We start from the raw sequence: 16,178 nt of genomic DNA on the forward strand, positions 1-16,178 counted from the left end.
CGAATAAAAATGACATATGTATATTACAATGTAGGAAATACATGTAGAATACACTTACATTAAATAACACTAGAGGGCGCTGTGTAAAGTGCGTTCACCAGTAAATCATAATCTCTGATCAGTTATTCACCAGGATGATTAGTTATAACGAATTTTAGGTAAAAAGCTAATAAATGTTTAGGGCGTATGCCCTAAAGACTACCTATGCTTGTTTTTAAAACCATATCATCGAAACTAAAACATTGCATACAAATGTAAGCATAAAAATAATTCTAAAATGACAACAAATTTCATAGGGAATTGAATATTTATTTGGTTGACCTTTGTGTACTTTCTTCTTTGCTGATCATGGATTGGGTAAGATCAGTGCAGGAACCAGGGTTTGGTTGTGGGGGTGGCCCGCAAAAGGCGCACAACACGCGTGGGGTACCCCAGGTATTAGGTTGCCAGGACCGGTTATGTCTGACAAGACTTTTAGTAGCAAGGACTTGCGGGATGGTAAGCAATTGGTATATAAATTTTCTTAAGATGAAAATTATTAACTTTCCAGCAAAAATATTTATTTATTCAACGTGGTACAACATGAAAAATGATCTTAAAACTACAATATATGTATGAATGTATAAACGCTTGGTCCAAAAAGTATAGTAATAATAATTGCGTGGGTAAATGTGATGAATCCAATCCAGGCGGTTGTCAAGGTGCTTGTTCAGTATAAAAAAGTCAGAATGGTTAGAGCACAAGGAGCTTAGCCTAATCCGTTTGTTTTTGTTATGTATTGGCTAGCTAGTTAAACAAGTACTTAAATATATAGCTGGATGTAGCCACAGGGTCATTGCTCGACGGAGTCCCGCGTCCTGGTTGCGTTTCCGTGTATCCGGTTCAATTGCTCTTTGCGTTCGCCACGCTCTCCAGCTTCTCGATGATCTTGTTCATGTCCATGTCCTTGGCGACCTTGAGGTACATGGTCTTGCGCACCTCATGGAATGATGCCCAGCTAGGCAGCTCCTTGGCGAGCAGCTTTAAATGCGCCTCGATCTCCTGCGGCGTGAGGTTGGCCCGGAAGCTGTTCTGGATCTTCTTGATGATCACTTCCAGGGTGAGCACGCCCTTTCGCTCGGTGACAAAGACATTCCTCAGATGTCTGGCCAATTCGGGCAAACGTGAGTACTTGGTGGCCTCCTGGTCCTGCGAGGGACGCCGAGTCATCGCCTCCAAAGCTTTAGCCGCCTGTTTGGCTCGGATTTTATCAATCAGGGACTTTGGCAGGCCCTTCAGAAGATTGGAGCCGGCATCCGGGGCAGTGCACTCCTTCACCGTCGGCTTGGCAGTGGCTGTTTGGTCGGTGGTTTCAGGAGCAGCAGGTTTGGCTGGCGATCTTGATGTTCCAGGCACGTCCTTACTTGCCTGAGTTCCCGTACTTGTCGTGGTTACTACACCTGGTGGCTGCTCCTCTGCCTTCTTATTGCCTTCAGCCGCCTGTTTGTCTGCCTCCAACTTGGCCTCATAACGATCCATAGCTCTCTCCATGGGCGTGGCGCAGTTGAAAAGATTTCGGGCGGTGGATAGAATATCCTTGGCCGAGGAGTACTTCTCCACATTCGGCGGCTGGGGCAGCGGGGCCAGCTCCACCTCTGGACAGCTCTCCAGATCGAACTGCGGATGCCAGCGAGTCAGGGCCTTCTCGATGATGATCGGTGGATCCTGGGAGCGCAGGAACTGGTCGTGCGCCCGCATCACCCGCTCGAGCAGCAGGCTCTGGAAGCGCTGCATGCGCGCCGTCATGACGTGTGGATTCATAGACGTCGACTGGGCCGACGCGAGCACATCGTCCTCGTCGACCTTGCCAAAACGCTGTGGTTTCTCCGACTGCTGCTGCTCGGGCAGTGGTTCCACATTGGGGCTGATGATCAGCTGGAAGTAGTCCGCCTTGGACACGGATCCAAAGTTGCGCGTCTTAACCTGGCTGAAGATAAAGGCCTCCGGATAGACATGCTTGATCTGGGCCAAATGGGTCTCGGTGAAGTTCTTGCGCAGCATGCGTTGCACTGCGGGCTTCAGCTTCTTGTAGGTGATGGTCTCCTTGCGGTTGTGGAACATGGCCACCACGGAGTCGAGGCCCTTGAACACGTCCAGCAAGTGCCGGTACTTGTACGGCAAGGGGAGTTGGCCGGCCCGGCTGGTTTCCACCAAACTGGCATACCGCTTGTAGGCCGGAACCTCCACCAACTTGACCGGGGATCCGTTTTTGGCCGGACTGAAGAGCAGGCGCTTGGAGACGTCCGTGTGGCGCGGCGACATAAGCTCATGTTTGTCCGGGGTGGGTGGCGGCAGTTTTGTGGGCGTCTTAAAGGTCTTTAAGGGGCTAAAAGTGAGAAACAGGGAGGATCGTAAGTAATCGAGGTCATGACCACATTTGAACTAAGTATATCTTTTAAAATATTAAATGTATATATGCACCCACAGGTATGGTGCTATTTTTTCTATATTTATTGTGCTGATTAGTTTTAAATCTTCTTCGTATCCAAAAAGCTTTTTCTAGTAAGTACTAAAAATAAGTAATATCTATGTGATATAAAATGTAAGTCAGTGATTATTTGATATTTATTCAATGACTCAAAAATTAATTCGATTAACTGAGTAAAAAAAGACAATCCAATACCAATAATATCCACTTGAGTAATATTTCTAGCGAAATTAATATTATTTTTTAAAGATATTATCAGATAATCAGATGAATTAAAATAATAAATTATTATAACACTTATTATTTTTGGGCAATTTAAGTATGTGTACTTAAAATAAACAATAAGTAATTATAAATGTGTGTTTTAATAAGAATTTACTAGACAGGCTAGAAAAATAAATAAAATGTATTTATTTATCGTATTAAATAAATAAATAAATACCCTTAAAATCATACAGGAGAAAGCCGTGTTAGTACAAGGACTGGACTAGTACGTATATTAACGTCATTGCTGATAATTTTTTGATATTTAAAAAATATATACATGTGTGAAAAACCAAAACAAACTTTCTAGTCCTTTTTTCAAACCGGTTTGACATAGGAAAAGGGATTTCTCCTCCTTCTTCCTATTCGAACATAGTTCCCATTTGCTGCTCGGGACGCTCCTTCAAGAAAACCGTTACGAAAAAAGGTTGCTACCTGAGCGGCAGACCCAAAATGCAAACAATTTTAGACATTCCCATGGAGTACAGCAGTTAAGATCCTTATTTTCCAGGAGAGAGCGAGAGCAACCCCCGAATGCGGGCGGAGAACCGCATTTTCAAAGGGAAGGTCAGGCAAGATTGTAACGTCTGCGAAGGGTAAACATATAGTGCATAGCGATACACACACTGCGTCGAATGGGGAGGGTCAGTCAGCCAGTTGAGTACTTATGCATGTTGTACAGACGTCACGAATCAGCAGCACTATATGTGTAGCCAAAGCCAAAGCCAAGCCGTCGGTGACTGATACTCTTGGGCGGAGAATATGCGAACTCAGCAGTCGAGCGCTTGAATAACCCGGAGACCCGGAGAGCGACCTCGATTGCTGCAGAACTGCACAGCAGCAACTGCTGGCCTTTCGCTAAATGATGTTACCCGGTTTTTTCATAGTCCGCACTCCGCACTCGGTGGTTTGTTTATGCCGATTCTAGGCCACCAGCCAGCCAAGTCGAAATTGTTGTGGCAGGCACATATCTTTAGCTTCTTACAACAAAGCTCATTTACATGGCTCATACCAAACTGGGTACAATTATTAAAATTGTACAGGATAATATTTTACTATTTTACTTAAAACAGGATTACCACAGCATTCTAAGATTAATCTTTTAAGCACACAGGACTAAAATGGGACTATGCGATATAAAAGTTTAAGCCAGCTTATGGTTTTATGGTTTCATTATCACAAATGAGTAAAAGCCTGGAGAGAACTTAAGTGCAACTTTACAGTCTTTCATCTAGAAAAGCTAAGATACTCTATATCTAACTTTTTTATAATACTTATGAATCTATAGGATCCTAATCTAAGAAGCTGGGACAAGGATAAGTAATAAAGAACACACCGAACTTTTAAATGATTTAAGATCCCTATTCTTATATAAGCTCATGCTCACCTTGTAAGCACCTCCAGCTCGATGGTGTCGAACTCCTTGAGCTGCACGCTCATCTTCGACTTGGAGGGCGAGGGGCCGGCCTCTCGGAGCTTCCGGTTGCGCTCCTCCTGCTCCTTGCGCTTCTGCTCGAGAGCCGCCTTCCTGGCCAACACCGCCTTCAGCTCCTGCAGCTTGGCGCTGCGCGAAACCTTCGTCTTCACCTCGTCGAAGGTGAGCTGGCGGCGGAGATCTGCCTTGATGGGCGAGGCTTCCTTGAGGATCTGCTTGGTAGGCGTGCGCAGGCCACGCTGCACATTGTCCGCATTCTGCTGGCTGGTGATGGTGAAGTTAACCTTGGGCGTCTGCTCCGATGACTGCTGCTGCAGCTCCTCCTCGTCCAGTTTGCTGGACTGGGCCTGTTTCCGGGGCGATAGAGTGCCCTTCTTGATGAACTGCACCAGCTTTGGCTGCTTGATGTGGGCCTCCATCTTCCCGGCCGAAGGAGTCTTCTTTTTCCCGCTCTCCTGAGCGGCTGTCACTATTAAGCGGGTAGTGCGTCCGGATCGGGTGCGAATGCCGCTGGCCATGGCCTTGAGGTTGTCCATATCCGCATCCTCATCCTGGTTGCCGGCGGGCAGCTGTGAAGGGGCGGGGTCGGGGGCCGGGGCGACTGTTTCGGCTGGTTCCGCCAGACGCTGTGGAAAAGCAAAGCCACTTTTAAGATGGCTGCACTGGCAGAACGCTCTTGCAGATACAAAAGTATCTGACCGCGAACGATGCTGGGAGGGATCTCTTACCCGGTTCTTGATGCTGGTGGCATCATCCAAGGCGGCGCGTTTGCGGTTGGTGAAGAATGCAGCTACCGATGGCTGGGCCATTGTATTTATTCCTAATTGCAATAGTAGTTGGTTGAATTGGTTGCAGCGCGGGTTCTCTCTTTGCTGAATAATGGGCACACGTATGTAAGATGGTTATTAATCACTAGTCTGGGTTAAGTTTTATTTTTATCTTATGACCACGTCGTGGCAGCGCGCTGCTCGAATTACAACTGGCCACGATTTTTCACTAGATGCAGTTTCCCTCCAAAAACTAAAATTGCGCCAAAACGCCAATGGTGTTGTACGTCGCTGAAATACGATTTTCCCGCAACACTGGCCAATCAGCTGTTTGCCTCTGTCGACTTGCAACACTCTCGCTCACAGAGTTGCTTTTTCCGTAGCAGTTTTTTCCACTTGCGGATTTTTCGTTGTGCGCGTGTTTTTCACTCGATTCAGCTGCATTTGCGGCCGCTGTGCAACGCCGGCGAATCGAGATGTCATTGGCCTAGTCCGCGGCCACCTGCGAAGCCAGGTAAGTTGCTGGAAACTGCATGTTTGAGAGCTTTGGGCGATGCGCAAAAATTTCAAGCAAATCGAATACTATTAGGTGCGAGCGAGATGCCGCTAGCTGGCTGCAGCGTGCGAGCGAGACAGCCGAGCGTAGGTAACGTAAGGCCTGTTACGTACGTTTTGTCACTGTTCTATTCGTTGGTTCGAGTCCCCGCTAAAGCAGACCTTGTGCTTAGTGTTGCGTACCCTAGTTATTTTTATAAGCTATTTCTAGCCACTTTTAAATGTTCTAATTATTAAAATGAAGTCAACAACCAATTTGTGTTTGGGCAAACTTGGTAGTATTTTTAATATTTTTTTTGCCAGAAGTTTAACTGGACATATTGCACAATAATTATATTTCATATACATGATTTTTATTTAAATGATTTTTTTTCCATGCACACCTTTTCTTGCTCTTATTTCTATTGTTGCCAATTTGCCAATGTTATATATGAATTATTAAAATAAATTCATTTTAGGACTGGTTTAGTTATGCGGCTAACTCTTCTTTTTTTTACTATTTTTGTAATGGGCAACTAGAGGTGGGCAAATGTAATCTTGGTTGGGCTTTTGGTATTTGTGAGTTTTTAAGTTGTTTTTAAAATTTGTTGGACTGTCGGCGTGATTTTTTCGGCACAACTTAGACTGACAAGAATACAACAATGCATTTTTATTTAATTTTTATTTTTATTTACTTTAAACGCAGTCCAACCCGAAAAAGTTCGTCTAGAAGTGATAACACATATGGTTTAAAAAATCGTCTAAAACATGCTTTTCGGTTTAAAAAATATTGGTGGCGTCTTTATCGTACCAATTACGAGCTAAGACCCTGTTTATGGATTTAACCAAGTATAAACCCTTTTTTGGAGCAATCGGGTTATTGGCTCACTCGATAGGTAACCTAACATTGTCGGGGGTGTCACTGGATTCTGTTCGGGCGAAATTCGGGGGAAATGTACTTCAGCTTGTATGTACAAGTTTCGCCGGAAATTCGCTCAAGGAGATTTCAGTCACCCCGAGTTTGACTAGTCTTAAATTTTGCCATCACTGATTCCGTGTTTCTTTGCAGTCTTTTCCAGAGGCCAAGGGTATTTTGTGCAGTTCCTGCTACGGTCACTCTGGGCGTTTAGCGAAGATTATTTTGTGCTAATTTTGAGCAGAAATCGAACCAACAGCCGTGTTAATTGGAAACAAGTGGAATTCTTAGGCAAGTAGACAACTGGCTGAAGTTGGCCGATCAGCATTTGCCGTTTTTGCGGTGCGAAACGAAAGGGCCAAGAAGTGAACAGCGAGAAAAACAGGGCAGAGGCAGCCAACAAAAGCAAGAAAAACAGCGAGACAAGCGTGAACCTCGAACATTGCCTTATTGAGATTTGTGCACGTTGTCTGTTCTCTTCTTCGCCCGTCCGCTTCTTCCTCGTTTATCAACCCGCCCCTAACCACTTTTCTTCTTCTCTCCTCCCTCTGCTACTGCTTCTGCTTCTGGTTCTGCTTCTCCACCCATTCGGGAACAACAGCTGTTACACCTGGCGGAAATAGAGGGCAAAATTGTAAAATAGAAGCCGAAAGCAACAGCGAAATGAACAAGGCTGACGTCAACCGCCGTGTTTTGGCCATTCAGGCGAAGAAGAAGCGCCATAAGAACAACAAGAAGCGGGGCAAGCAGAACGGCCAGGAGCAGCAGTCGAATCCCGGCCAGAACTTGATTCCCAATTCCCAGTCGAATCGGAGCAGCGAGAACTTGCAGGCACCGGATAATGCTAATAATAGCCATGCGGATGCGCCCATCTCGGCCGCCTTTAGGAAGGTCGATGCAACGGCAACGGCCTCCACATCCAGCGGTGGATCAGGAGGCACCCCCGAACAATATCAACCATCCCAGTCGCAGTCCCAGACGCAGTCGCTGTCACAGTCCCAAGTGCAGGTCAAGTCTAAGTCGAAATCATCCAACTCACAGAAGGAGCACCTGCAGCAGCAGCAGCAGCAGGCACCGCGGAGCAGCTCCAACGAGTCCTACGAATCCGAGATGAACAGCGAGAACGAGGAGCAGGAGCTCAAGGAGGACTACTGCAAGGGTGGCTACCACCCCGTCAACATCGGTGACCTGTTTCAGGGTAAGGCACCTGTTAGCCCGTTTTGTATGCTGGCACCCCCCACATATTGGCATTTCCCGACCCGACCAGACCCGAAACCGAAAAAACCACCAACAACAACAGGTTGCCAAAGGCGCACAGCTCAGATAAATCGAACGCACAGCGGGTGGTTTTCCAGACCTCCTCCGCCCCCCTTTCGGGCAAGGGTTGTTTTTGTCGAGGCAAGAGGAAGGAGGCGCCTGCCTCGTGTTGTGGCGACGACAACAATAGCAACAGCAAAGCGTTTTGGGGGCGGGATGTCACCTCCAAACGTTGTCGCCAACATAAGCCCGGAACTCCACCCCTCTTGCTTGCATGTCTTATCCATCCATTTTACAATGCCAGCTGCCGGATTGCCACTTTCCGCTTTCCACATCCATTTTCAGGCTCTGGAGCTTTTGGCGAAAGAAAATCCAAGCAATCGCTTGTCAGCGATAAGGGAGTGAGAGCCTGATAACGGCCAACTAAGCTCCCCAAAATCGGCTGATAGTGCTGCATATTATAACCTGAATCGACTAGGTTTCCCGCCCCTCTCTCTGGGTCTTCTTTGCAATTCAAGCGGATTAATAACAAGGAATGTTTATTAATAGATTCCTAATAGGTTTATAATATTTCACAGAAGAATGGGAAAATAGTAGGAGGATTATAAAAACTAAATATTAATATGTTATGCTATACCAGAAAATTAGAATTATCACACGTTTTATAAAAAGCTGCAGGAGTTTGCTGTATTTCCCTTTACGATAAGTAGCGATATATATCAACTCGAAAGACCTTTCCTAAATGAACATAGCATACAAAAACATGTTTTAGATTGAGTAGACTTAATATTCAGCTTTTAAAATTTATATTTGAGAACTCTTAAAAGCACTAAGTCCTCAAAGGAAGAAGTATCTTGTTGGTTTTTGCTTCATACCGAAAGTTTTGACAGGATATTTATTATGTTGTGAAAAGTGTAGCATGACCAACATTTTTTGGCCTCTTTCAGGCCTTTAGGCTACGCAGCAGAAGAGTTCCCCGCAAAAATAATGCACTCAACTGCAACTGCCAGTCAGGTTTTAATTGAATTCAAGCGGAGAGTAGACCTCGCGGTTGACTTTTAGCTGGGTCAGTCGTGATGTGACTGTGATGCGATTAAAATGGATTTATTGCCATCCGAGGCGAACATTTGTGATTTCATTTTCCTAAGTGGTTCTGTGTTGCTCTCCCCCAATCCCTTGAACTTTGTCCCTTGACGAGAACGGCACGAGATTAATGCAATTTTTGTTCTGCAGGGCGTTACCACGTCATCCGAAAATTGGGCTGGGGCCACTTCTCCACCGTCTGGCTGTGCTGGGATCTGCAGGAGAAGAGCTATGTGGCAATCAAGATTGTCAAGTCGGCGCCGCACTTTGCTGAGACGGCCAAGGATGAGATTAGGATACTAAGGACGGTGCGCAACATGGACCCATCGAATCCACGTCGCCAGAAGACGGTCCAATTGCTGGACGACTTCAAGATCACCGGCGTTAATGGCACCCACATTTGTATGGTGTTTGAGGTGCTCGGCGACAATTTGCTAAAGCTCATCCGGAAGTCCAACTACCGCGGCATCCCGTTGGCCAACGTAAAGACCATCACCCGTCAAGTGCTGGAGGGTCTCGACTATCTGCACACATGCTGCGAGATTATCCACACGGACATTAAGCCCGAGAATGTGCTACTGTGCGTGGACGAGCCACATGTCCGTTCGCTGGCCACTGAAGCCACCCAGCTGTACTGCATGAACTCCAAGATGTATCCGTCATTGGTGAGCCGAGCACCCAAGGAATATCGCGAGCCGCCCATAACTGGCAAAATGAGCAAGAACCGAAAGAAAAAGCTCAAAAAGAAGGCGAAGAAGCGCATGGAGCTGTTCAAGAAGCAGAGAGACTACTTGGAGCAGGCGGGTGGCCAGACGGGCGAGGGCCAGGATGCTGGCGAGGATCAGACGGACTTCGGCGTTAATCATAATGAGGTGCAGAACGGCGATGCTGGCATCTCCGATGGGGATGAGTACTTTGAGGTGAAGCAGGAGCTGGAGGACAATGAAGATGACGATGATGAGGATGTAGCTGCTGAGCAGCCAATACACAAGGAGCGTCACGAGCGTAAGGAGCGTCCGGAGCGCAAGGAGCAGGCACAGCAGCAGGAATCGCTGGCTGAGGGCGCTGACAAAGCCAAAAAGAAGAAGAAAAAGAAGAACAAAAGTAAGTAAAAATAAGCTGGAGCTAGCAGTACCACAGCCGCAAAAATGGTTTTAAGCCAAAAAACATGTTCAGATGTGCCCGTTTCTCAACCGCAAGTTACATATGTAGGAAAACCCTCTTGCGGTTGTGCAATAATAGCACCCAACTTTGTGTTTTTTGCAGAAATGGTTAATCAACCAGATATGTGTTTTGATTTCTTTTGGATAATTTTTGTGTTTTTTAGTCGTTATTGCTTTCTGTTCTTTAATGCAAATTTAACCATTTTTTATTTAGACAAATCTAACCAGCTGCAAGCTCAGCAGCCTCCGCTACTGGAGAACTCCACGAGCAGCGGCGACAGCAGCAGCGCCCTCAAGAGCCACCAGACCAATGGCAGCAGTAGCATTAGCAACAGCAACTCCAACAGCATCTCGAGCGGCACATTGAAAGGACAATCAAACGGCAAGAAGATGCCGTTGCGACCCAAGCAGGAGAAACAATTGGAAAAGCAGCAGCAGCAGTCATCGAATCAGCAGCTGAACAACAACAACTCTAGTTCTAAGCCCAACTCGAATAGCAATTCGAAAATCTCAAGCGGTTCCGTGGAGAACTCATCGTCGGCCACCAATGGACCGTATTCTGAGCCCATGCTGCCACCGCCTCCTCCGCCACCGCAAGCAAAACACAGGGCCAGACGAGATCCGGCGTTGGAGGAATGCAACGTATTCGTTAAGATCGCCGATCTGGGCAACGCTTGCTGGGTGGATCGCCACTTCACCGAGGACATACAGACGCGCCAGTATCGCTCGCTGGAAGTAATTCTCGGTTCCGGATACGATACCTCGGCGGACATTTGGAGCACTGCGTGCATGGTGTTCGAGCTGGCTACCGGCGATTACCTGTTTGAGCCGCACTCCGGCGATACCTACTCCCGCGACGAGGACCATCTGGCCCACATCATCGAGCTGCTGGGTCCCATTCCGAAACACATTGTGTTCCGCGGCACCTATGCTCAGCAATCGTTTAACCGGGCCGGTGAACTTAGGAACATCACTGGCCTTAAGCCCTGGGGCCTAATGGACGTTCTGCTGGAGAAGTACGAGTGGTCGCAGAGTGAGGCGGAGTCATTTGCTTTGTTCCTCAAGCCCATGCTGGAGTTCGATCCGGCCAAGCGGGCCACCGCCGCGGAGTGTCTGCAACACCCGTGGCTTAGATAAGATACGATGCAGCCTGGTTGTTGGCTGCGTGCCACCCAGCCAGCAACAGCAGATGATGCGGGAGCAGAAGCAGGAGCAGGGACGACAGCACTAAGAGCGGGATCACCGGCGGTAACGGCGAAAGGAGGAGTTGGCGGGGGCTTTGTGGAATCTTCAGCATCGGTGGCTACTTTGGCTTCCATCTCATCAATCGCTTCCACGTCGGCGGCAGCAATGGCGGCGCTTAAGGCCCGTCCCTATATGGTTGCACCATTCGTGACCACAGCCTCAGCACCACCCACACCACAGCCCCACATATCCATTTCAACGAGCACGGCCCGCACAGCGCCAGCCACGCCAACACGCCGTCGCACCGCCCCCGAGGAGGATCTGGAGTTGGTGGAGGACTTTGATGTGGCACTTGCTCAAATGGAGGAGCCGCAGACGCATGCCAAGACCAAGTCTCAGCGCTTTTTCTGGCGCAAGGCGCTACGTCGCGTCTTCCAACGCCGCAAGTGACGGCGTCGCCGGCAGGACCTGCCCCGCTGGCATCGTCCCGCCCGTCGCTGCCGTCGCCGGAACCTGGCCGAGCGGGTGAGGCGTATCTGCGCCTGCTGTGCCTACGGCCAGATCCTGCTGCGTGCAGCCCGTGTGGCCCTGCTCAGCTGCATCCGCTGGCGAACCCGTGGCAACATACGCAACAACAACTTTTACTTCAGCAACCACTAAAGCATCAGCATCAGAAGCCAGCCAGCCAAGCAAAAAGTCGTCTCCAGAGCAACAGTCGCTAATCTCCGTGCTCCAGCTTACACGAGTTATGTTTAAAGTTAATGAACAACCATTCGATATAGTTTTACACACGCCAGCGCTTAATTTATTTCCTGTGTTTTACATCGACAATTAGACTATTTTTGTTGCTTCATATGGAATTATAAAATGTATTACCGACTACACCTACACGAACACTTCCCCACGAATCCTGTACATATAGGGTCGATAGTGCTCGATCCCATTATTCAGTTTAGTTGAAGCGACGCATAAGAAAGCGAGAGTATAGCGATAGCGCATGCCGCATACAAACCTAAATACATAGGCATATATCTGTTACTGTACATTTAGCCAAGAGGCGAATCGGCAAATACACATTTATAGCGTACATAGTTAAATGAACTGGAGTCGATCCATCGGTCGGTGTCTCACTCGCTCTATCGTCGTTTCGATGGGCCTGTGAGGCGCTGCAGTTGGATTTTTATTAGCATATGTAAATGTACATGGATGCAGAAACTTGAGCTGAACATAACAATAATGAGAACGTAGTTAATTAGATTATCCTCGGCTTAGTGATCGACATGAACAATTTGAAATGGCATTAGAATCCATGAGAAACGTAACCTGAAATAGTAAAGCGAATGCACTACCAGCAACAACCACAAGTGAAACGAATCCTTATCCCATAATCGGAACTAATAAGCATATAAATATAATTAAAAGTAGCCGCCACTAACAAAAAGTATTGTTCAATATTAAATACTAGCGCAAGCGCAAAATAATTGCAGCTTTATCGGATAGATAAATATTCAAGACACCGACACACACCAAATTTGGCACATTTATCAATACTAGAGCCACACAAAATTTATGGAATTTCTCTCAACCACACTTAACACAAGCATATTGTATACCTAGAGGCCACTTTATTTAAGGCTAGGAGTTAAAGCGATTTTTTCAATAGATACGATTCGACCCGGAGCGGTAGTAAAGCTAAAGCGAGGGATTATCAGAAATGCGAAGTGGAGGGCCCATTGTCCTTGGCAATCTGATGGCAGGGGATGTGTGCATAACTGACTATTGACTATATACGAGTACGTACACATATATATGGATAAGTGGCCTTATTAATTCGGTTCTCCGCACCACACCACGCACCACAAAACACGAAACCACACGCACCCAATGCAAACTAACCGCTCACAGATACTAACCAGTCCCCCAGCCAATCTGAGAAAGCTATTGCAAAGACGATTTACGCAGCGCGAACTAAAAAATTATAGAATTAGGTATGAATATTATTGTAACTAGACAGCCTAGCCAGCTAGCAAGCAGATATCAATCTAAAGTTAAACTAAATGTGTCCAAGTTGAAGGAGAATCAAAGAATGAGACGGTTCTTAGTAGTAGCCTGCAGCCGATCTTCGATGTTGTCATCAAGTTAATCATAACATAAATGCAAATTCAACAAGCTTCGGCTGGCCGATGTTTCGAACATACTTACGCATATACTCTTTGAAAATCGCCCAAGACTTCCTAACGAAGCGACTTAACTTGGTATCACAAGTGGAAAATCGGGGGGCCAAGAACCCAGCGCAGATGACCACATCTAAATGAATTCGAACCGGAATCAGGAACCCAGCTGCCGAATTGCAATTCCAGAATGTTCTCACGCTTTCAAAGAGTATGATTATGAATTATACGGTACGATACATAATTTATTGATGTAGTTATAAACAAAATAAACAACAAATTACACAAATTGGAAAACAATCGACACTGTGTCTTTTTTATGGTCTGCGAGTGTATGTGTGAACAAGTAGCAGAGGATATCTATCTATCTTTTGGCCATAAATTTCCGCCAGCTTACAGGACGGGCAAAGGATTGGGCTAGAGAGACGGCTATGCTGGCGATTTATGGTCACATAAAATGCACAAAAGCATTGAGGTCCCCAATAAATGGTCTAAGCGAGAGGTGACCTTCGACAGGCTCACATTAATTCCATGTTATATCCCCAGTCCAGGAATTCATCACGTTTGTTTGTCAATGGTTCGAAATTGAATTTTATCCACACGTGCACCCGAATGTCCAGAGTTTGGCTAGGAGGAGCGATGGCCACTCGTTAAATGCTATGCACATATTAGTGTCTTTGTAGCTCAATGGCAATCCCAGGTGTCCAGGTGCACGGGAGCCCCGTGCGACCATTTCACCTGCCTTCGACTTGAGCGGAAAAGGAAAAGGCCAGCGCCCAAGGCCTCGTGAGGTCTCAATGGCATCCGGCGAAAGTTAGGTACTTCGACTGTTTGCCTTTGCAGGAGGAGGAGGAATCCTCAATCTCGAGCTCCCGGTAATTGATCTTAGACAAATTCGAAGAGCTCAGCGCACACACAGGCACTGGTATTTGGTTTATTGTTGGCCAAAGTTTTGGCTAAGTGAAAAGTGCTCTGCGTTTAAGCAGGGGCTCAAGTTAGAAGCGCGGAGTCCAAATGCAACTTATCCGGAGTGCAAATAAAAGGAGATGGTGCCCTCGAGTTAACCGTGTTAAAGTTCACAATCAATTCCTAAGATAATACGAATTTAAGATACCACTGCATAATGATAAGGAAAGATTAACCTTCTGTTGTTTTAAATAAGTTGTAAAAAAAAGTATAATCCTTGATTTCATTATGGTTTTTCCAGATATGGAAAAAAAAGTTAATCAAATTTCCCCTTAACATTTTTGTTTTCTTTCTATACAGAATTATACAGTTGAAACCATAATTATTCAGAGTTGGGACTCAAACGTAATAAAACGCATTGTTTATTACAATTAGGGGAAATTCTCATATTATTATTTTCAAATAAATTCCTATGTTTTTCTTAGCCATTGTAAACGACATCTAACCATTTATGATTGTTAAGCCATATTTTTGACCCTCCTTGAGTCGAGTCCAATAACGCTTAGGCACTTCCCAAATGAATTAGACATTCGCCCGCAACTTCTGAACTTGCAAATACTTTTTAAAGCCCTCACAGTTGAGTTGAACTCCTTGGGATGGGCATTCAATTTAATTTGCTCGAGAGTTCGGTAACAAAACGAAACCTTCCTTCAATATATGCTAACGAGACCCGCAGTCCATGGGTCCAGGAGCTGGTCCTTTTCCACACCCAAAGCTCATCCACCCACATCCGAATCTGGATTTGCTTATAAATGTCCAACAAATGACAAACTTGACAAAACAGGGACGGCAAAAGTTTTACGCATGGCAAGGAAACTCGCAAAAGAAAACTCTTCAGACAACTCGGTCAGAAGTTTTGCGGAGCATTAGAATAAACCCAAACAATTGTGTGTCCTAGTCGTCCATCAGGCGGCCTTGATGATCGATATTTGTCACACACAAACGCAGAGGAACGGAAGGGACTGAACTGGGAACTTTTAAAAGGTCCTTTCTGCAGATGCGGCGAAGCGCAAACGATTATTCAATTTGCACTCGGTGAATCTGAGCTCTATGGGAAACGTTTAGCGTCGTCGACCTCTGTGTGCCCCCATGATATCCATCCTCCCGAACCGCTGTGCACTTCCAAATGTCCTTGTTGAAAATGCCACCGAGTGGCACACTGATGACATTAAGTAGCTGTCGGGTTGGTCAGGATTAGATGGCAAAAGTGCCTGATGTTAGTTTAAAGTAGATAAACAAAAGCGGATTCACCCCGCACCGCCACCCCCTCACTCACCCAACAGCCTCTCTTTTCTGTCTGTCAAGCTGTCCATTGTTGTAGTTGCTGTGTAGACGTTTGCGGTGTCTACGGTGCCTGTGTGGGCAAACAGGGCCTACATGGGACAAAATTATCATCGAAAACTTGGTATTTGAACACATATATTTCGAGATATTTAAGGATTATTTTTTATACATATTTTTGAGTTGATTTTAAGTTTGTATCCCAAGTTTCACATCATTTTGATAACCAGTTCTTTAGATTTTAGTTTCTATTCGATATCCTCTATTTCTTTGACGTCCTTTTGATTCTGTAACCCAAACTCTACCACATATAAATGAGTTGAATATAACTTTTAACGATCTGCCTAATTTTTATTCGAAATCAAAAATTGTGCTCTAGTCGTTGATTTATTCCTCTTCTGTAATGTTTGGCTTTTTAAAATTTTGGACCTGGATCTTTATTATATTTTGGTAAATATTATTGAAGGTGTATGTATTTTAGTAACAAAATAACTTTAATGGTTCTTTTGAAAGCATTATTAGAAATATCTGACCTCAATAAGGTTTTCAATTTTAAATTCATTTTCTTACCACGATTTATATACATTATGCTTGTTACCGAAACCAATGGAGAACTTTAAAATATTTTTCCTTAGTGTTTTCCTAAGGGTCTTATGTGGGTTGGTTTGTCAACCGCGTATCCTTGTTTT

The 16,178-nt window shown here is 45.7% G+C and overlaps 2 protein-coding genes across 2 annotated transcripts; one reads left to right on the forward strand and one right to left on the reverse strand.

The window, feature by feature from the left end:
• Positions 1–543: 543 nt before the first annotated feature.
• On the reverse strand, positions 544–5,262 carry dup (double parked). The gene is made up of 3 exons (XM_017085342.4): positions 4,895–5,262; positions 4,119–4,792; positions 544–2,365 (listed from the first exon to the last, which is right to left on the reverse strand). Exons 1-3 carry the CDS (start codon positions 4,973–4,975, stop codon positions 883–885), a joined length of 2,238 nt encoding a protein of 745 aa, XP_016940831.3. The 5' UTR covers positions 4,976–5,262; the 3' UTR covers positions 544–882.
• A 43-nt stretch (positions 5,263–5,305) lies between these two features.
• On the forward strand, positions 5,306–13,542 carry SRPK (SR splicing factor protein kinase). Its single transcript, XM_017085340.4, has 6 exons — positions 5,306–5,447; positions 6,174–6,363; positions 6,537–6,674; positions 6,985–7,581; positions 8,874–9,827; positions 10,101–13,542. Exons 2-6 carry the CDS (start codon positions 6,303–6,305, stop codon positions 11,021–11,023), a joined length of 2,673 nt encoding a protein of 890 aa, XP_016940829.3. The 5' UTR covers positions 5,306–5,447; positions 6,174–6,302; the 3' UTR covers positions 11,024–13,542.
• Positions 13,543–16,178: the final 2,636 nt, after the last annotated feature.

The sequence above is a fragment of the Drosophila suzukii genome, chromosome 2R, assembly GCF_043229965.1.
Source record: "Drosophila suzukii chromosome 2R, CBGP_Dsuzu_IsoJpt1.0, whole genome shotgun sequence".
Classification (NCBI taxonomy): domain Eukaryota; kingdom Metazoa; phylum Arthropoda; class Insecta; order Diptera; family Drosophilidae; genus Drosophila; species Drosophila suzukii.

Coding starts and splice junctions, on each gene's coding strand:
- SRPK (XM_017085340.4), top strand. CDS start 6,303: ATGGATTTAACCAAGTATAAACCCTTTTTTGGAGCAATCGGGTTATTG. Junction 6,364..6,536: donor GTTATTGGCTCACTCGATAG/GTAACCTAACAT, acceptor GTTTCTTTGCAG/TCTTTTCCAGAGGCCAAGGG. Junction 9,828..10,100: donor GAAGAAAAAGAAGAACAAAA/GTAAGTAAAAAT, acceptor TTTTTTATTTAG/ACAAATCTAACCAGCTGCAA.
- dup (XM_017085342.4), bottom strand. CDS start 4,975: ATGGCCCAGCCATCGGTAGCTGCATTCTTCACCAACCGCAAACGCGCC. Junction 4,793..4,894: donor CCACCAGCATCAAGAACCGG/GTAAGAGATCCC, acceptor GCTTTTCCACAG/CGTCTGGCGGAACCAGCCGA. Junction 2,366..4,118: donor GAGCTGGAGGTGCTTACAAG/GTGAGCATGAGC, acceptor TCTCACTTTTAG/CCCCTTAAAGACCTTTAAGA.